At 34.4% G+C, this 22,554-nt stretch overlaps 1 protein-coding gene across 4 annotated transcripts in view; it reads left to right on the forward strand.

Moving 5' to 3' along the window:
• NEDD1 (NEDD1 gamma-tubulin ring complex targeting factor) overlaps positions 1-22,554 on the forward strand; it is a 64,030-nt gene that overhangs the window by 4,917 nt on the left and 36,559 nt on the right. For all 4 annotated transcript variants that reach the window (XM_074271326.1, XM_074271325.1, XM_074271322.1 and 1 more), the window contains 3 exons: positions 3,203-3,297; positions 9,881-9,997; positions 11,793-11,933. In XM_074271326.1, coding sequence (XP_074127427.1) covers positions 3,203-3,297; positions 9,881-9,997; positions 11,793-11,933 — 353 coding nt within the window. The remainder of the gene's footprint in view (positions 1-3,202; positions 3,298-9,880; positions 9,998-11,792; positions 11,934-22,554) is intronic.

Consider the following 22,554-nt stretch of genomic DNA (forward strand, 5'->3'; position numbering starts at 1 on the left):
GTGTGCACATGTGCATTTCATTTTTTTTCCCTCTAGGACTAAGTTCGACCATTTAAATCAAATAACATTCTGGGTTTGCTTTTTTTTTTTGTCTTTTCCAATTTATACTATTGCAATCTTTTTTTGGTTCTGCTGACTTCACTCTGCATTAGTCCATATAACCCTTCATTGAAATCTTCATCTTCATTGTTTCTTGTGGTACAATATAACGTTTCCTTTTATCCATGAGTCACAGTTTGGTTAGCCATTCCCCAGTTTGTAAAACTTCATTTTACAGATGAGCAAAGTGAGATTCAGAACAGACTTAGTAAAGGGATTAGATTGGAAACTCAGTTTATTTCCTAATCGAGTATACTTTCTGCTATACCATTTTTATGTATGGGTAGGTAAAAGGGAGAAAATAGAAAAGGAAAAAGGGTTTTTTTTGAATAAATAATTTCATTCCTTTGCTTAATTATGACAAGGAATTTGAAAATACAATTTCTCATGGAGAAGCTGAGATTCAATAGTTGATTTTCCTACAGCAAAATTCCATTATTAAAAGTATATTAAAATGCCTAAGGTACTTATGCCAAGCTTTATAAAATCCTTTTGGTAACTTTTAACTTTAATATCTTTGATCATAAGGATAATGGAAGTAACCTGTTATTTCCTATGTGATGAATTTTGCTTGGATTTCAATTTTCCTAGCCGTCAGACACTATGTATCTTCTTGTCTACTGTACCCATTTGTTATTGTCCTGAAGGTTGAAATAAGAATACATTATTTAGTTTTCTGTAATATAGTTATCCTACCCTTTAATATACTTCTTTTTAAAATACTGCTAGAAGTAGTTTCTGGTATAGCTAACCTGAGTTTTTAAATGTTTAAAAAAACAAACAAACAAACAAAAAAACCTCCTAAGACTTTCTCAAGATACTATGTTAAAGAAGTAGAATCTTAACTATAATACTGGATTAAGATATTAATTCAATAACTTAATTACTGGGTTAAGAAAATTTTATTCATTTTATGAGCCTTTCAAACTCTTTTTTCATCGTCTACTTAATACTAGTATTTTTCATGATTCCAAGAATTTCTAAGCATTGATTATTAGTTAAACTAATTTTCTAAGAAATCCAAGTGACCTCTACCCCCAAAGAAATCCATACTACAGTGTTTCTACATCTAGTGCCAAAAGATCTCAAATATAAAATAAATCATTTATTCTGTGAACATATGCTAGACTGATGTTGCCAGGTGGGTTAGAAATTATTTTTCTTGTTAATTGGACCATAAATTTGGAGCTGAATGGTACTTTAGAAGCCACTGGTTTAAACTCATTGTTTTCTAGATGAAATGAAGAACAGTTAAATGGTTTGGCAACACAATTAATGCCCGAGATTCCTACCTAAAGCTTTGTCACTTCAATCATAGTGTTTTTATTGACTTCTGAAAATAAGAAAGGGAAAATGTATCTTTTACATATATATGTATGTGTGTACATAGAGGTACATATACACATACATACACATATATGTATACATGCATATATCTATATACACATGCATATATATGGCTGCCTTTCAGTTATTCTTTTCCTTATGGGAAAGTTTGGGATAAAAAAGAAATGGAAAGTAAGAGAGGAAAACTTTTCCAGTAGTTTTATAGCCCAAAATGAAAATACTATCCATTCATTTAAGAAGGAATATTTTCTTTAGTCTAACTGCATAAATAAATCGCAAAGCAATGGCAGAACCTTAATTATTTTGTGCATATTATTATGTGAAAGAATATGCATAATAATTTCTCAGCAATACAACTTGAATTTCTAGAGTATTTAAAAAATCCTTTTCTCTCTCTTAGTTTCATCTAGACATAGTCTTTGAATGTTTCCAAAAAAGGGAAAAAAAATGTTTCTAAGCTTATGAGACTTTCATTTATTGCTTGCAAGCAAAATAAAATTCCCATTCTTAGTTACAGTTCATATCTTATAATTTTTGTTACTTGTGATTTAAAAAATGCTTAGCCAAATTGTTTTTTGTGTTTATTTATTTTTTGTCCCATTTTGTTAAGAAAAATTTAGTAGGGTGGCACAATGGATAGAGAGAGCAACCAGCCTGGAGTCAGGAAGACCTGAGTTCAAATCCTATCTCAGACACTTACTAACTATGTGACCCTGGGCAAGTCATTTAATCCCCTATTGCCTTCTGCTGCTGCCCTTCCCCCCCCCCCCAAAAAAAAAAAAACAACAAGAAAGATTTAGTGATTCTTTCCCATCTTAAAATTAAGTTGTTTTAGTGTTTATGGTTATTAGCATCTTTTCCGTATTCTATACCAGGTTATTTAGTCTCAGTTCTTAGTAGAGAACTCAGAAATGATTTAGATTTATTGTATCTTTCTGATGGGGGAAAATAGGACAATATAGTTTAGAATGCTTTACTCTGTTTATTGTCATGTGACAATCACTATACATTATTAAGTGCTTGCTTGCTATGTGCCAGGCATTGTGCTAATTGCTGGAATGTAATACAAAAAATGGCAAAAGGTAGTCCCTGCCCTCAAGGAGCTTAAAGTTTATTGGGGAAGACATTTTGCAAACAAATATATATAAAGCAAGCAATGTACATGGTCAATAGAGTTAACAGAGAGAAGGCCTTGGAATTAAGAGGGGTTGGGAAAGGCTTCCTGTAGAAACTGGGGTTCTAGTTGGGATTTAAAGGAAGCCAGAGTGAGTAGCCAGAGTGGAATAGGAAGCCAGAGTGTTCCAGATACAGAAGGGACAGCTAGAGAGAATGTCCAAAGCAGAGAGGTGGAGTTTCTTGTTTATGGGACAGCCAAGGGGACGTCTGTTTTGAGCCCAAATTCGAAGATGAGATGTATTGTTATTAGTTGTTATGGCTTTTGAGTTTATTGTGATATTTGAGAGAGAAAATTTGAAATGCTGACTTGCCTTTAAAAAAAGGGGGGGTGGGGGAAGGTGTCAGAGAAATAGATGCTTTCAAGTGCTAGTAAAACCAGGAATGATAGTGTTTACTGGAACAACTTTAAAAAGCATCAGTCTACTGATTCTTAAGATATTTCTTTTAACATTCTTCCAAATTTAATAATAAAAAAAGCTCGTTCTCTTTCCAGATTTTGCTTCTGCTCTAAAAGTATTTTATAAATGAACTTTGGGTAGATTTTCATGTATTGTTCAATATTCCATAACTGTTCATTTAGATAATTTTTTGGTGACTGCATCTGCCAGTGGTGATAAAATAGTCATTTCCAGTTGCAAATCTAAACCAGTCCCACTGTTAGAACTGGCGGAAGGGGTAAGTATTCCTGACTTTTTTTCTTTGTTTTTTTCTTTGCTTTATTTACTTATGGTATATGGCACTTGCACTTAATTGTTTTTCAAGTAGTTTATTATTCATTAGGAACAATAAGACAGTTGCAAAAATATACTACAATGTAAAACCTTCTAGTTAAAAGAATATTTCATAATAATCTTCCTTTTTAAGCTTCCTATAAGAAGAAAGAATCACTATAAAAGGTCCAGTGACATATTCTAGCGCTTATATTCCCTTTGTCTAGTCAAGCTACCTTCTTTCTCCCTCCAGTTGAGGAATACTGTGGTCCTCTGATCTTTTGTGCTCAGTGACTGCTTTAGGAGACTGAACATGGTTGGGATCTGCTAGTATCTTTTTGGCTCTCAAAAGATCAAACCAGTCCTAGCTTTGGAAATTCAGCCCTTCTTTTGACCCTGGTTCACCTCCAAGAGGCCTTATCACAACTAATCCTGCTCTTTCTACTTCTACCATCACCTTTAATGTAGTGCTAGGAAGATTGGACTTGCCTTTTATGTTCAGTGCAGCTTTGTTAAAAAGAGCAATATTCCAAAGGGATTTGTAAGTTGAGGTTTCTTGTTTCTTCCTGATTTTGTTTGGATTATAGAATAGGCTTTTAAGATAATACTGCCTTGCTTAGTTTTATTGTTACTGTTTTTAGAATATTGTTATATCTGTTTTTAAGTCTTTGGAATTACCATAATCTCTAGTCAGTGGAATAAACAGTTTAATACAGTTCAGAAGCTAAAATGGCATTCTGTATAATCCAGTTTGGCTTAAAGGTCAGTCAACATTTTTCTGCTGACTTTTGTGGTAAACAATAGGCTAGTTAGACTCATGAATAGAGAAAACATAAATCTGTATCCTTGGCCACATATGCCAAAAATGTTGATTGAAGGTGGGAGAAATATCTCTTATAAAAGCAGAGATAACTAAAAGCTGGCAGATAAAAAGTATATCCTTACTGGTTTTGCAAAGAACTTTTTTGAAGGCCATAATCAATGAATATGCTTCATTATATAGTATCTCTCTGCCATTCTTGTACCATTGGATTCCCATAATCCATTCATCAACCATTAGTTGAGTGCCAGTGGAAGCAAATGTGGCACGGTGTTGGGAAGGAGCTGAACTTGGAGTTAGAAAGATCTGTGTTTTACATCCTGACCGATATTTACAAGATTGGTAATCCTGGACCAGTCAATTTGATGTCCTTCCGGTATTTTCATAAGGTTGTATACCAAGTTATAAAACACTTTGCCCTCAAGGATATTATGAAACATGGGAGATGACTGGTATATGGAATAGAATAAAATGAAATACTAATGAGAGGCACAAATAAACTACCATTAGTCCTCTTAGTAGAAAACTAGGTGGCAACAGTGGAGTTCTGGACCTTGAGTTAGGAAGACCCAAGTTCAGATGTGGCCCCAGACATTTACTATCTGTGTGAGCCTGGGCAAATCACTTTTCATCTATTTGTCTCATTTTCTTTATCTGTAAAATGGGATAATGATCATACCCTACTTCCCAATGAAATTACTTGGCAAATAGTAAAGGCTCTATGAATGTTAGCTATCATCATCATCATCATCATCATCATCATCACATTATTATTACTATTATGTTCTGTCTTCTCTGTATTTCTTGACCAGCACCATATTTAAGCTTGTATTTCCACTTGGCTGGATTACTGTCGTAGCCTCTTGTTTCAATGACCCTGGACTAAAGTATATCCTAAAAAAGTAGACTATTTTACATTCTTAATGGATATCTGATCACATTTCCATATCTAGAATGGCTTTCCATTGCCTTCTCGATAAAGTTGAAAACACTTGGCCTGGTTCTCTTAGTGAACTCTCTTACAGTTAAATTAGACTACTTACTACATATTGGATATTTTATGTTTTCCTGCCTCTTTTAACTTTTGGGAAAGGGCCTAAAATGTCCTTCTCCATCTTTTTGAAATTAGAATTATTCTCCAAAGGCATCTTAAAGGACCACTTGTTCTTTTGAAGCCTTGTTTGGTTTACCACAATTGATAATGATTTCCTCTCATTTGTACTATAGCATTGGACCTTCTTATGCATATATATTCTCATTTGTACCATTTGTTCACGTAGGTGTAAAAGATACCTCATAGATTATAAATGGCTTAAGGGCAGGGTCTTTATATTTATCTTCTAGCTTTCCTGTTGCCTAGCACAGTGCATAACATTGAACAGGTGCCAGATAAATATTGGAATGAGAATTCTGAGGCAGATTGTTCATTTATAGCCCTCCCTTATCCACATGGGCAAATGTTTGAAAACTTTGAATCAATTAAAGCATTAAACTTACACAAATATTTAAAGACATTATCTTTTAAAATATAAACTAAACTGAAAATATTAAATATTTTTTACATGTTCTGTTAAATATCATACTTGAAACAACATGGACTTATTTAACCATCTACCTTATTTTTGCCTCAGAAATTATGTTTATTGCTGGAAAAATCTTGGGGGAGGTACAAAATCCCACTTCTTAAAAATCCAGTAATTGTGATTCTTAATCACATTAGTAAAGCCTTCACTCTACAAACAATTCTTCTCTGTTCCTTAGGATAAACTAACTTGTAAAGATGCACCTAGCAGTGTCTACTTTGCACAGAAAACTAAAACACCTCTCTAGTTAATACCTGGATATTGAAATAGTTTTAGATGAAAAGAATGGCCTCTGAATGGCCATGTGGAAAAGATGTCTTTTTCAGCCCTAATAGCATCCTGATTAGAACTTACTTTCAGTAGCCAGATCCTTATTATAATAGACAAGGAGATTTTCCTTCACCTCTTTGCAACCTTTCCATCCTCCTGTGCATATTCCTTCCTCTCTTTTTTCTGTGCCTTTATTCTCTGGTTCTGTTTGATGATTTTTTTTTCTGTTTCCTTTGCTGGGACATCATCTGTTGTATAGTCCCTTAGAGTGGGTGCCCCATACAGCCATGTCCCAAAGTCTTCTTTCTTTGTAAATTTTCCCTTGCTGCTCACCTAGGGTTTACCCTAAGGGCTCAATAATTATCTCTGCAAATGGCTCTGAAACCTTTACATCTGGTCCACATCTCTCGCCTAACCACCAATTCCTTATCACTAGTGATTCTTGGATTTCTTCCTCCTAAAAGTCCCACCTGAACCTCAGACTCACTGTCTCTCCCACAAACATACCTCATAATTTATTTTGTACATATTTCACACATACCATAATGATACATAAGCTCCTTCAAGAAGGATGATTTCATTTTTGTCTCTGTGTCCCTGCTGCCTCATATAGTGCCTCTCCCATGGAAGTGTCTAATCACTGCTTATTCTTGTATTTGCTTATTCCTTAAACCTATTTCTAAATTTTCCTCTTTCTGATGAAGGTACCAGCATTCTCCCAGGTTATTTGGGTTCTTAACCTTAAGAATTTTCTTTTTCTTCTTTTATCCCTCCTCTTCCCTTCTTCTCATAAATAATCAATTGCCATGTCATTGCTTTTACCCCCTCAGCATCTCATCTTTGACCTTACTTTTAAAAACTTAAAACAGCCACTCTTGAACAGACTTTCTTCACTTCTTATCTGAATAATGTAGTGCATCCTAATTAGTCTTCTTTTTAAGCTCATCTCTCTCAAGCAGTCCTCCATATTATAGCCAAAACAATCTTTTAAAACATAAGTTTCATGTTACTTGCTTTCTCAAAAGCCTTCAGTGACTCTTATTATTTCTAGGATAAAAATCAAACTTCCTATCTTATTTTTGAGGTTTTCTACACTCTGACTTCTTGATACATTTTCAGCCTTGTTTTACTCCCTTTTACTTTCTCTGTTTTGTTTTCTGTATGCTATATGCCACCACACATTGGCCATTCTCCATGACTAGATTGCTTTCCTTCATTTCTGCCTTGTCCTATTCTTAACATCCTTCAAAGATCAGCAGCTTAATACCACTTCTGCTGTGAAACACTATTGATCTTTCCCTCAGTTTCTACTGCTTGCTTTCTCCTAAAGTTATCTTGTCCTTCCATGTTTATGTTCTATTTCTTCGGTAAGTTACTCCTTACAGGGAATGTTGTTTTTGTCTTTTTATTTCTGCACATGTTTGTTGAATTGGAATGATGTTAGCATGTATATTTTATGGCTTTATGTACAAGCCTGTATACACACTGACTTATTTCATATACACTTTATCCAGGAGCTGACCAACCTATTGCATTTCCTCTGAGGTTAAACTGTCTGACCTCCAGAAAGTCTTATTGTAGTTCTAATTTGCAGAGAGTTACAGAATCATGACAAAAAAAGAACATTTATACCATGAAGATCAAAGGCCTAGTCATGGAAAGTTGGCTAATTGTATTTGTAAAGTAAAAAGAGAGCTTTTCTTGAGCCCATCAAACTAAGAACGCCTGTGATTACTTAGTACAGTTTATGCTTGCTCTAATAGTTCAAAAATTTTAACAAGATGAATGCTTTAAAGATCCATAGTTTCTTTGCTGTGAATATTTTTTACCCCATCTAACATTGCAGCCCTTCCTTAGCAGATTTGGATTCAAGAATTACAGATGCCCCAGATCCCATCACTTTGTAGGCAACATTTTGAGCCTCTCTGATCTTAAACCAGATGGGTCCCTGGGCAGCTCCTTTTCCACTGGACCCCTACTCAGAGGCCTTCCGGTTTAGTGGGGTCTGTTTGTGTTCTTCTGGCACAACAGTTGAGGACCCAGAGCCATTCTTGTTGCATGAGGAAGAATTGGAGAAGGGTCTGAGTGGAAGAATAACACAGTAATTAATACTTGATCTCTCTGGATCATTTTATAGTTGAGAAAGGGCTTTTGCTATAATTCTTTATTTGATCCTCAAATAGCCTTGGGAAGCACATAGTTGTCTCAATTTTACACTTGAGGTACTTGAGCTTCAGTTTCCTCCATGACTTATTAGGGTTTCCTGATTAATATTAGAGCTGGATTTTGAACTTGGGTCTTGTGATAGCGTGGCGTGTTCTTTCCATCATGCCTTTGTGCTTCACATAATAGACTGATGAATTGAACAGGCTAATGACACTGATGGCAAAAATTACTGATAAAGATCAAATAAGTCTTCTGAGTTTGAGGCTGCCTGGCCACACATTTCAGGATAGTTCCTCTGCATACCACAATTACTTCTATTTTATATGACTAGAATCTCTGTGTGCTTTCCTTTATGTTTCCCTTTTGGCATCTATAAAATTCTGCTGTTGCATCTAGATTAGAAGATGTTGATCTGAGAATCCTTTAACTGTAAATAACTTGATATTTAAGTATCTCTCTTGTACATTCCAATAGACTATCAAAGAAGAATCCTTTGGTGGTAAGCCCTTTCCTATCCAATGAAGGAGTGATTTCAGTTAGTCTTCAAAGCTTTTATTCAACTCTTATAAAAATCTTCATAGGCTCATCAGGGTTTGATTATTATAGTCAAAGGCACTTAAAAGTATGTTCATGGATATATTGACATTCCATAACCAGGCTTAAGAGCTTGTTGGTTTCCTAAAACAAACAAACAAAGCAACTCAGTCCTCTTAAGAAGCTGTCCATTGTAGAAATGAGATGTATTCCAAAGGTACACTAGTAAGTTGGCTGATTGTAACTCAATTTCCTTTTAGCCCATTATTGTAAATGATGATCAGATTCCCAGGCTAACTCAAAAAACCTTTTGAAATAAGTGTGTTGTATGAATCTTGAGCCCTGAGGCCAGCAGAGTGGAAGGCTGTGCAATATTTGTATAGTTTAATACCAGAAATTCTACAGCAGGGAGACCTGACTTTGACATCTCTGGTAGTAAGGTAGAGGGAGGATAGGGTAGGGCAGAAAGTGAGTTTAGGAGAGTTTTTCTAAGTCATAGAAATCTTCTGTTGCTTGAGGGGAGGAGAAGGAATCTGAATATAATAAGCTTATAATACCTTGGATTAACAAAAATGATCTATTGACTTAAAAGAGAGTTCCTTACTAAAAGATAGTAAGTAAAAGAAACCTCTCTGATGACAAGATTTTAAAAACACAATATGTTGACCTTGTAATTCAGTGGGAAGTTGTTCCTGGTTCTCTGGCTTGACTCTGGCCTATAAATCATTGAAATGTCAGAATGGCCTAAATAGAAGGCATAGATAAAAATCTCTGAGATCTGCTGGTTCCTTAATATGTGATACATCTAATGCTCAGTTATCCATTGAAATTATATTCTTGGATAGCATGTCAGTTTGGCATAAATGAAACACACGATGGGCTGTTGAAACCTCCTGTACTGCCCGCCGGAAAATGGATTTGGAGCCTAATACATGCTAGCTAATTGAGTTATTGCTGTATGTGTGACACAGTATATGTTTAGGATTTAATAGCAAAAATCTTGGAGTAGATATTCTTGATGTACTGAAAAGATTCCTCCCCTTTTTCCCCCCATCAAAAAAAAACCAAAAACTTGAAATTGGGTTAATTTAAAATGAATACTGCTATTTAATTGCAAATTAATTTTTTGTAGTTTGAATTTATGTGTGCTCATTTTGAGTTTTGTTTGTTTATAGCAAAAGCAGACATGTATAAACTTAAACTCTACGTCTATGTATCTGGTAAGCGGAGGCCTTGACAACACTGTTAATATTTGGGATTTAAAATCAAAGAGAATTCATCGATCTCTTAAGGTAAGAAATTATTTTTATCTTATATTTGTCAACTCGACTTCTTAGAGAAATCATGGGTTTTTCTCTTTTTGCTTTTTAAGAATTTTTAGCATTCAACCTAAAGATTTTTCAGATTTTGAGATTCAGTAAAAAAGTAGATATAAATAAAATTCTCTAGACACAAGCCCTCCTGTTCACCTTTCTCCTACAGTTTTTTGAAAGTTATTAATATTGTCACATTTAAGTCTTTTGCTCTGTATGCCTATTTTAATCCAATAACAAAAATTGCTTGTTTTGAATAAAATGAATCATCCCATCATTGCTTATTAAAGCATTATTTGCTGTCACCAAGTTAATAAAGAAGAAAAGCAAGAGTCTTTGAATCAATGAGAAAGGAAATAGTAATGACAGTTGTTGTTGGACCCTTCAGATCATCAGAATTGGAAATTTGACTCAGGTCCTCTAAAATATTCTCCTACTGCTGGGTTTTTGTTATTTATTTTATACATTTAAAAAACAAACACTTGGAGTATATTTGTTGTTACTGTTGTTTTTAACTTTCTAAAATTGACTAAAATCTATGTGAATACCTCTGGGTAAATTTTTATAGTGATCATTTTGTCTTGGAAATGAGACAGATAACAATGATGTCAAGTCAGTTCACTATAGTTAAGGAAATGAATATTACAAAAAAAAGAATGGCTTTCTCTCTAGCTGAGAGTGAAATATCATCAACTTTTTACAAGATGTGTCTGATATAATAGATTAATGAAAAGTTAACAAGCTCTTCCCAGAAGTGTGGTATAGATTGTTTTTAAATTGGAAGTGATAAAATAAAAATGTGTTTAGATATATACATTTATTGTAGAGAGGGAGAGAGAATGGGAGAGTATTACTTGAATTGAAGAGAAATTAGGATTATATTCTCACTTCTGTTATTTTTATGCCCCTTTTTGTCCTGGAAGCCACATAGTTTTTGCCTTTGTTTCCATATTTGAAACAAGGAAAATACTTGTCTTTCATTAAAAAAAAAAAAGATGTTTGCATTATACATCAAGAAAAATTGAAATAGTAAAACAGTAGTTTTACTTCCTTTCTCCTCCCCTTACAGTTATTGCCCATTTGAAATAGCTACTTCATTTGATTTAAAAAAGAAAAACAGTAGTGAGCCTTACAAGATGCTCAGAAAACCTTTCTGAATTACATGTGATAGCTTCCTTCATCTTTCTAGCTGCTAGGCCTACTCTTCCTATTCCATTTACTTATCTGTATACATGTGCTCGGTAGAACACAAACTCCATGAGGGAAGGGACTGTTTCATTTTCATCTTTGTGTGTACAGCAGTTAGCACTATGCCTAGTGTATAGTGATTAAAAATTGCTTTTAAATTAGTGTTATAGAAAAATGGAGTGATGGCTTTTGTTTTTCATATTAATGTTAATCTATTCCGAGCTGTATGATAGTGAGTTGCTTTTGTATCATGAATAATCTCTGGTGCCAAATTGCTCCCATCTCTCTCTAGCTCTGAACTTTTTCTTGAAATGAAGGAAAATGGACAACATTTCCTATAGTATATTATTAGCTATTCCCTTTCTTGCAACTCTACCTCTGCTTAACTCCCATTCAAGGAAAATTCACTGTTGTATAGATATTCCACTAGCCTTTATATAATTTTTAGATAGGGACATGTTAAAGGGAAAAAAATCTTAGATTGACAAAAACATATAATGCAAACAGCAAAAAAAAAAAAAAAAAAAAAAAAAAAAGATAAATAAAACAAATTCTAGGCATTGTTCTATTTTATTTTATCTTTCAGGATCATAAAGATGAAGTAACTTGTGTAACATTTAATTGGAATGATTGCTACATTGCTTCTGGATCTATAAGTGGTGAAATTATTTTGCACAGCATTACTACCAATTTATCCAGTACTCCTTTTGGTCATGGTAATGGCCAGGTATAGTATGGGCATTGATTATGTTTTTAATTTCATGTAGTATGTGATTGTTTGCTATAAGAAATGATGAGTTGATAAAAAAAAACATGGGATAGAATCTGCATGAAGTAATGAAGAGTGCACTGAGCAGAACCAAAGAACATTGTAGATAGTAATAGCATTATTTTTTAAAAATAACTTTGAGTGTCTAAGTCATTTTGGTTATTGTAAATATACAAATTAACTATTGAGGATCTATGAAGGAAGATGTTATCTTCTTCCAGAGAAAGAAATGATAAAAAGAGGAATGCCATACATATTTTTGTATATATGATTTTATATATTTATATACATATACATATATATCCATTCATACATATACGTGTATATAGTATGTATATTAATACACATACATATATGTGTGTGTGTGTACATACACACACTTTTGTATAGCCATCTCTAGAGGAGAGCAGGAAAGGGAAGAAAGAATGAGGGAAAAAGTTACCTGATAACTTTACTATAAATTTAAGAGAAATAGCAGATTATACATAATAAATTTGAGTTTTAGGTGCGATCATCTTTTTTTTTTCTATTATGTTTTGAAATGCTTGTTTTATTTCTTGAATTCAGAATAAAATAAGCCTAAAAAAATTCCACACGTATTTCAATTTGCTATTACAATAAGAATGTAAACATTTTATTAAACTTCTGTTAAAAAAAAAAAAAAGCTACCAATTAAGTCAGTAAGAATGACATGCTTTTTCCTATCTCATATATTCAGAAATTCCAAGATATCTTACTTTTCTTTCCAAGTAACAAATTAAAACAAGTTGTGGATTTGTTTTTAGAAAGCACTGCATTAAAATTCTTAAAATATTGAAAAAAATTTTAATTTCAATTTTGGATTGTACTTTAAATGATGAAGGCAAGCTAGAGTTTGTTGATTGAAATGATTTTTTTTTGAGTTGTTTAAAATATTTTATATTATTTTAAAAGTAGTAGTATTTCATAATTTTCAAATAACTAATCCTATGGCTAATCCATATAAATAAGTTAGTTTGTTCAGTCATTTTTCAGTTATGTCTGATCCTATTGGGGGATTTTTTGGTAAAAATACTGGAGTTGTTTGCCATTTTCTTCTCCAGCTCATTTTACAGATGAGGAACCTGAGGCAAACAGGGTGAAGTGACTTGCCCAGGGTCACACAGCTCAGGAAGATGATTCTTCCTGACTTCAGGCCCAGCACTCTCTACACTGAGAACCCAGCTGCCAAAATATGCAGTTACAACTGGGCTATTCTGTGTGAGTATAAGCAGATAAATGTCCTGGGCGTCAGCAGCTGGCAAAGTTCTATATATCCTGTCCCTTGATTCCAAGATTTTGTAAAGGATTTCTATGATAATTAAAAAAGCACTTGCTATACTTCATGTGCATGGAAAGGCAGATATTCATGTTTACTAATGTTTTAATGCAGGTTCTTTGTAGATAATAAAGAGTTTTACTCTTATGTTTATTTACAAATGAAAAGATAAGTAGCAAAGGTAAATCAGGTTACTATTGGATTATCAAGCTATTTTTATATAAAAGTTTGTTTCAGTGCTAAACACTTTTTTCAGATAATGTGGTTTCCTTTTTTATTTTCTAGAAAACCCAAAGTCTTAAAAAAAAGATTTCACCAAGGTCTCCATAGAAATTGATTTATGTTTTGTGATGAATGGTGGCTACTGTTCTTTAAATGGTGCTTTGCAACCTTCACATATTGTATTAAAATGTTGTAGGATTGTTTGTTTTGCACTTAGTGCCTTATGTGGACAGTATGGCATGTGATGTGCACTTAGGCTGAACAGTGCCATCCTAGTATTATGAAGGATTCATATGTCATAGAATCACAAAATGTTAGAAGTAAAATTCATTTTAGAATCCTACCTGAGGCTAAGAGAAGATAAATGACTGGGCCAAGGACATGTAATTATGTTAGATAAGGCAGATTTTTAGTTTCCAGTGATATGCTTTTTAGCATAGAATGTTAGCAATCAAGGAATATTTTTTCCTCCCCTGATGTCCTCTTGACATGTGGCCTTAAGGCCTGATATGCTCCAGTGGCTTGAAGGTGATAGAAGCACCTGGAAATTCAGGCATAGAGAAGCCTGAACTCCAAGTCACAGGCCATAGATGGGGACCGAATGATATGTTTGGCTGACTTGGAGAGGCAGATTTGCATGAAGGAATGATGGAAACATAAGGGGATTTCAGACTGTGCAAAGTCTTACATTCCTCCTTTAGAGAGAAATAAGTTTGGGATGGTTAGGTTGTGTATGAGGTGCTTGAGATGAGAACAAGGATTGTCTTTCTATTTCTTTGTGTTCTCAGTGCTTAACTCAGTGTTTTACACATAAGTATTTATTAAGTGCTTTTTATTCTCTAGAGGTAGAGAAGATTTTGAGCAGAAGAGTGATAACTAGGAGTGTGGATATTAAAAAAATTAAGCCTGGCACATTGGTGTGGCAGAAGTATCAGAGGCAGCCTTCTAGACCTATTCAGTCTAATAGAGATTTGATTCAGTGGCTGCTTACTGTGGTACTATTTACCAGTTACAGAATCCAGAGTCAAAAATGAAATAGTCCTTGTCCCTTTGAAGCTTAATTTGTTCCAAGGAAGGCTGTTGTTGTTTGTCCTTCATTCTTTGTGTCCAGTGATGTCAGATTTGGATTGGATCTGAGGGAGGAAGGGAGGGCTGTGCATAGTCACCAGCATCATCTTCTCCAGAACCACCCAGAGGCCAGATATCAATCAAGACAAGGAGATGGCTCTGGATGTCGTGGGAGATCTTTGCCTTTTTAAGCTAAGATCTTTCCCAGGTCTCATTTTGACTGAAGCCTCACTCATTCTTTATTAAAGCTTGGTAAGAGATGAGGCAGAAGCAAATTTTTATTTACATTCACCATAAGGCAATTAGGGCTCATACAAGGACCCCATGGAGTTGGCCTGGCACTTTTTGTTGGCTAATCAAGCAGTGAAATTAGGGGGACTATTACATATATATTTATAGATGTGTAAATGCAAGTTAATTTGAGGATATCTAGGGAGATGAGAAGAGGCTTCAGTTATCTGCAGTGAAAGGTGGGGAAGACTGTGCAAAGGTATAATAGCAACATTTATTGAGTGCTTAGTATGTGTCAGGTAATATGCTCAGTACTAAGGATACAAACATAAAAAAGAACGCTGGTCTCTCTCAAGAAGTATGTAGTCTAACAGGGGAAGAAGATCACATCCAAAGGGAAGCTAAAGGGGTGAAGGCCTTTCATGGAAGTTTGGGAAGGACCTCCTTGGCTCAGCCCTCTAACCAGAGGGTGCTATTGAGGGGTGGGGACTGAGGCCAGTTAATATCCCAGGATGATGCGGATCCCAGGAGAACTCTAAAGGAATGTAGCCATAGGTGGGAGATCAAACTATATGAAAAAGTTAATAAGCCAGGTTTGCTGGCATGCAGAGCATGTTATGAGACGTGAGAGTTCATTAAATATGGAAAGGGAAGTGAGGGCCAAATTGCAAAAGGCCTTGAATGCCAAGCTAAGAAGTTTTGGTCTTATTCCAGAGGTAGAAGTGAGCTACTGAAGAATTTTGAGCAGAGAAGTTACCTACTTTCATCTGTCTTTGAAGGTTGAATTGGCAGCTGTGGGAAGGATGGATTGGAAAGAGGAGAAAGTGGAAGTGGGAGGACCAATTAGAAGACTGTTATAATAGTTCAGAAATGAGGATCTAAAATAAGGGGCTGAGAGTGGAGAGAAAGGAACAGACATGCAGGAAATTGTGCCAATTTGATAAGAGTTGACAACTTATTCATTATGGGGAATGTGTACATTTTGTAACTCAGGTTGTGAATGTAGGGGACTTAAATGCTCTCAAGAGAAAAAAGTAAGTTTGGAGAAGGGTTAAATTTATAGATAAGGTTATGAATTCTGTTTTGAATTTGTTGACTTAATGGTTGGTTATCTCATGGGGCAGTGGAGTAGACAGTGGATGACATCTAACTAGGGTTGAGTAGACAGATTGGAGTGGACATGTAAGTTTGGGATCCATTTGCAAGAAGAATCCTTAGTTGTTGATGAACATCCCTGAAGGAGAGAATATTAGAGAGGGAAAGAATAAGAGTTCAAGAAGGAGGCTTGGGGGATACCCTGTTTTAGGACAAAGAATATGATACTAATCTAGCAGAGGAGATGAGAGGGAATAGTTTGGCATAGATGGAGTGGGGAGAACAAGGAAAGCAGCATTTTGGAAGCTATTGGAGGAGAGTGTGCAGCAGGAGGAAACAAGTGGTGAACAACCACAGAGTGTTCACGTACAAGAAGATCCAGAAAAGGTTTGGTTTGGAAGTCAAGAAATTATTGGGAACATGAGGAGAGCCATCTCCTGTGAGTCGTGGGATTTGGGGCAAAGGCGGGAGATGGGAAAGTGGGAATGAATATGAACTGTTTTTTGTAGGATTTTGGTTGTGAGAGGGAGGACATAATAGAAGGATAGCATGAGGGGGCAGCAGGTTCAAGTAAGGGTTTGAGAAGGGTTTGGAGACTTGGCTGTGTCAGTCAGCAGGAGGAAAGGTGGAAATAACTATGAGGCAGCTGGGTAAAGCATGGTTAGAGTGCTGGGTTCAGGAAAGCCTGAGTTTGAATCCAGCCTCAGTTACTCATTAATTGTGTGCCATGAGCAAATTGCTTAATTTCTTGTTGACTCAGTTTCCTCAAGTTAAAATAGGGATAGTAGTAATAGTACCTACCTTATAGAGTTGTTGTAGGACCACATACAGCATTTGTTAAGGGCTTAACACAGTGTCTGGAACATAATAGGTGTTTATTAAATACTTATAAAGGTTGACGATGAGAGGACATAGTTGTTGGGGACAAGTTCCTAGAGGTTACAGCAGATGGGGTCAATAACAAAGGTAGAAAGGTAGAGACAAGAAATAAGGCCACCTAGGTCTCAGAAGCTGGAGCAAACTAGAGAATAGGATATATTATGGAAGTAAATGTTAAAGTAAGGAAGGGAATTTGATTCATTTAAAATGACCTTAATTTTCTCAGTAATGTAGGAACCAAGATCTTTTGTTAGGAAGGAGAGTTGGAGTAATAAGGGGGGCTTTGAGGATAGAAGAGGTTTGACGGGAATATGAAGGGGAAGTAATTAGATAAAAATAGCAAAAGGATTGAAGCAGTGATGGCCAAGTCAAGACTGGGTATCACAAAATTGTAGTGGACGTAGTCAGTGCCTTTATGAGACTTTCCTATTGGATTCAGAGGTACTTAGGTAGAAGTAAAGAAGGCAAGTGTTTGGGAAAAGTACTGATTTAGGCTTTGGCAAGATGTCAGCGGCAAATGGGACAAAGTTGCAGCAGATGAAAAGATAAGAGTACAATGTATGACTGAACTCAATAACCTGAAAAGATTATTAACTGGAAAGGGAGGAAAGAGACACCAAAGCAGTGGTATTGGATTGAGAGAACAGGGAGGCTAGAGGGAGGAGAGCTCATTGTGAAGATAAAAATAGGTTTAGGGGAAACAAGGTGATGATCCGAGAGAATTCTCAGAATTCTGGGTCATGGAGCATAGGCTGTGATGAAAACTGACATCTATCCTGTGGGTGGTGGAGGCGAAGTGAAGCTTGGAAATGGGAGGCTCTTGACTACATTATGGTATGTGTCAACAGTCCCAAATGTGAGAGCAAAGGATACCTGTGAGCAGCATATTGCCCTCTTAAGGCATGACCAAGGAATGTCCATCTCCGATTAAAATATTCTGGCTAAACTATACATACTCTTTAGGGGAAAAAAAGGACTTTCATCTCTTCCATAATGAGGTTGTTGAATCTTAAAATAAACTTTTGGAATATCTTAAGTGTGAAGATTGTACAATTTAATTTCAATATTTGTTTTAAAATTAAATAATTATTAACACAAAAGCTCCTTTGTTCCTTTTTTATTAAATTAACAAATATTAACAAAAATGAACATATCAATATGCAAAAAGAGCAGAAAGAGTATGCTAATAACCACATTGTCCTCATTATTTTCTCGTGGCTTGTGAATTTCCTTTTGTTCTTTTATATACCCTCACATACACTTATGTGCCTGTATATATATACATGCAGACACACACATAAGTGTATATATATACATGTATGTATATGTGTGTATAGATGTATATATAAAATTTGTGTTTTGTTTTATGGACTTTTTCCTTTTCTTGCTTTTTAAAAAATCTTTTTATCATTGCTAATTCACTCCTCATTCATTCTCCTCAGAGGTCCACTGTTCTTCTCAGGTTCCCTAATTCCCACATTGGCCTACCCTGAAATTGTCTCATTTTATATCAATATTCTTTTATCACATCTTTGATAAGAAATGTGCATTGTGATTCATTACCAGACTTCTGGAATCATGATTAGCTATTTTGTTGATTATTTATGAAGAGTTCTTCATAGTAGTTTTCCTTTACATCATTATTGTCGTATAGTTGGTTCTTCTGGTTCTGCTCATTTTACATTAGTTCATGCAGCTCTTCCCCAGTTCTTCTTAATTCATTCTCCTTTATCATTTATTTTTATTTTTAATGGTATTTTATTTTTTCAAATGCATGCAAGAATAGTTTTCAACACTGAGCCTTGCAGAACTTTGTGTTCAAATTTTTCTCTCTCTGCCCTTTCCCCAAGACAGCAAGCAATCCAATATAAGTTAAACATGTGCAATTCTTCTAAACATATTTCCGTATTTGTCATGCTGAGCAAAAAAAAAAAAAAAAAAAAAAAAAAGAAAGAAAGAAAAGAAATCATATGCATAGGGAAAAAAAGAGAGGGAAAAAACCCCATGCAAACAAAATAACACCACAAAAGGTCCTTTATCATTTATTAAGGCACAGTAATGTTCCCTTATGTTTATATTCATTTTGTACAGCCATGCCTCAGTTGATGAGTATCTACTTTATTTTCCAGCTCTTTGTTTCAACAAAAAGAAGTGCTATAAATATTTTTGTACATGTAGTACCTCCCTTTCCTCCATCTTGGATCTTTTGGGTACATATGCTTAGTAGTGGAATAATTAGGTCAGAGGATACTAAAAGTATAGTGAATATTCCAAAGACTTTCCAAACTGGTTGGATCAATTCACAACTTTCTCCGCAGCGTATCTGCTCTGCTATAGGTCATTCAACAGATGTCTTTTTTCTTTTTTATCATTTTTGCCAATCTGATTGGTATGGGGTTATAACCTCTGTGTTTTTTAATGTGTATTTCTCTTTTTATTAGTGATTAGGAATATTTTCCATATGTTTTTGATAGCTTGCATTTCTTCTTTTGAAAACTACCTATTCATATTCCTTATTTACTGATTTTTAGATATTTAGGGAGTTCCTTATATAAGATATTAAATCTTTCCCTGAGAAATTTGTTGTGAAAGTTTTCTTACCTAGCTGTTTCCCTTCTAATTTTTTTAACTTCATTAATTTTATGGATACAAAAGCTTTTCACTTTTTTGTAATCAACATTTTCCTTTATATATCTTATGATCATCTATATATTGTTTAGTTATTTTCCTTTAAAACAGACTAGGAAATGATATTGAAAAACTTCACTTGGAAATTGGGTTAGGTTCCTAGCCTAATTATATGTGTATTAAATATTAGCTCAAATATGGAACTCTGCCTAAAGGGCTATCAAATTGTGTATGCCCTTTGATCCAGCAGTGTCTCTACTGGGCCTATATCCCAAAAGGATCATAAAATAGAGAAAAGGACCCACATATACAAAAATGTTTGTAGCAGCCCTTTTTGTAATGGCAAGGAATTAGAAAGTGAGTGGATGCCCATCAGCTGGGGACTAGCTGAATAAGTTATGGTATATGAATGTTATGGAATATTGTTCTATAAGAAATAATCAGCAGAATGATTTCAGAAAGGCTTAGAGAGACGTACTTACATGAACTGATGCTGAGTGAGTGACTAGAACCAAGAGAACACTGCACACAGTAACAAGAAGATTATGTGATGATGATCAATTCTGATGTACATGGCTCTTTTCAACAAGGAGATTTTTCAACAATGAGATGATTCAGGCCAATTCCAATAGATTTGTGATAGAGAGAGCCATCTGCACCCAAAAAGAGAACCATGGGGACAGAATGTGGATCACAATATGGTATTTTCACCTTTTTTTTTTTTTTTTATTATTGTTTGCTTGCTTTTTTTTTTTTTTTCTCATTTTCTTTCCTTGTTGATCTGATTTTTCTTGTGCATAGAAAAGAAATTAGCCCGATTCTTAAAAAATAAATATAAACACATCTATAGTTTTGCTTTATTGGTGTTTCTTATCTTCATTACTTTGATAGATCAGTGATCTATCCCCAACAACAAATTGTAGTGCATTCATGCCCCCTCATCCTATAAGCTTTTTGCTTGTTCTCCAGTTGGTCCTGTGTGGGGAGGTAGGCGTCAAGACATATGCAATCTTCTCATTTTGTTCCTGACATGGTGAGAAAATGAAGCTAAGATTCTTAAGAAGGAAAAAATAATCCTAAAATATGTATTTCTTGCAAAGCCATATCTTGAATATTTTTCATTTCTTTTTCTTCCTCTTTGCTGTTCTTTTTCTGTAAATTTACATCGACTAAGTTTGTTTTAATATATATGTGTACATATCTATGTGTATGTATTAGATACTCTCATATGTACATACGTGGATGTATGTATAATTTATTCACATATGTAACAGTTTTACTCTAAATGGTATTCCTTGTAATTTTAGGCTTACTTATGCATTATACTTCTAATTTAACTGTAAGTTGATTAATGGAAAACCCGAGTCTCTAAGCATTTAATAAAATGTTCCTGAGAAATTTCTAAAATTTAGAAGTGATTTGAAATTGCTTTTAAATGCTGTCTGGAAAGTTGTCAGCTTTCAATACTGCCTTATTTCTTTTAGCTCTCTAACATTACCTTTGGATTTTCTTAATATAAAGAATGACCTCAGTAGCCGTTTAATTCTTCAAAAGCCATTTAGTGAATGACTCATGTGAGGGGTATGCATTTAATTGCTATTACCCCAGTGTGCCATTTGCAGTATAATCATGTAAATAGTGGATGTGGACATGAGAAACCTGTACTTACCATAGCATTTAATAGATTTAATGTCTTTCATATGAGAAATGCTATACTAACTGTTCCTCACTTTTATTATAGATATCAAAACTTTTTTCTTATTAAAAATTTTCTTATTTAGAGCCTGTCTCACACTTAATTAAGGCATATCAAATAGTTCTTTGTCAAAATAGAACAAATTATTAGTTAAATTCCTAATTGGAAATCATAGTTGTTAGTTTTCAAATATTTGAGAATTGATTATTTGGTTTCTCTATCATTGAGGGCTTTTCCTTTTCTTTTGATGTTTGTTCATTTGTAAAATGAAGCAAAGAAAAAGACAATTGTCAAATATATGAGAAGAATTTAAATTTAGTATCCAGAATAAATTTTTATGTCACTTTTTAATTTATGTTGTTTTTGTAGAATGAAGGTTTTCCTAAATTCAGTATTAGTACTTAGGAAATTTTAAAAAACCTAGAGCTGGGATTCTTAATTTGGAGTCCTTGAACTTAGGGGTTTTTTTCCCCCAATATTTTGATATCACTATTTTGCTATAATTAATTTCCTTTGTGATCTTGTGTTTCATATTGTGGATTTTTTAGAAAATCCACATTATTTTCTAAAGAGATCTGCTTCAACAAATTGTCAGAGGGGTCTCTGACATACAAAAAGTTTAGAACTCTTGACCTAGAGAAAGACCTATATGCTTTGGACAAAAATAATGCAAAGAGAAATAGATGAGTTTACCAATCTAGCAGAGTACAACGAAAGTAAGCTGTTATCCTTATTCCTATGGATAGTTGGGACTTGACTTTGTTTTTGGTGACCAATGAGGCAAGAAACGTCACCCAAAGAGGAGTTGAATTACTTGTAAGTCCAAAATATTTGACAGGTATTGTTGATATAAGTAGAACTTTTTAACATGTGCCCTAAGAATTTGGAAAAAAACAAAACAAAACAAAAAACAAACAAAAACAAACAAACAAACAAAAAAACAAAAAAAAAAGTAGATGTGACTCACATCTACTCTTAATTCAGGGGCACAGAGGCAAAGGTAGTAAATAGCAAATCAAGGGCCTATAACTCCTATGTCTTGTAATTCTTAGCTGCCAAGGATTCAGTTTTTCTTCTCCTTGCTATCTTGCCTTACTAATTGTGGGAAAATATAAGGATAAAGTGATTACTTATTCTGCCACGCTTTCCAAAGTCTTACACATGTGAATTTTACAAAGTTTGAGACATATAATTTCTGGGTAATTAGTAATTTTATTAATAATGTCAGCATTTTGATAAAAGAATCAATGGCATTCTCACATGCTAAAGAACCCCATGGTGGAGGGCTCCTAGCTTTGAAAAATGGGTTATTACAGAGGGTGGCAATCCATTCTGATTGGTTAACAAGTAATAAGAGAGAATGAATATTATTACAATAAAAGGCTGAACTTGTAATAAGCTCTGATTATGTCCTTTACTTCTGAATTGTATAGCCTTGGCAATCTATTCAAAGTATTTGTATC

This window comes from Sminthopsis crassicaudata, chromosome 5 (genome assembly GCF_048593235.1).
Source record: "Sminthopsis crassicaudata isolate SCR6 chromosome 5, ASM4859323v1, whole genome shotgun sequence".
Lineage (NCBI taxonomy): Eukaryota > Metazoa > Chordata > Mammalia > Dasyuromorphia > Dasyuridae > Sminthopsis > Sminthopsis crassicaudata.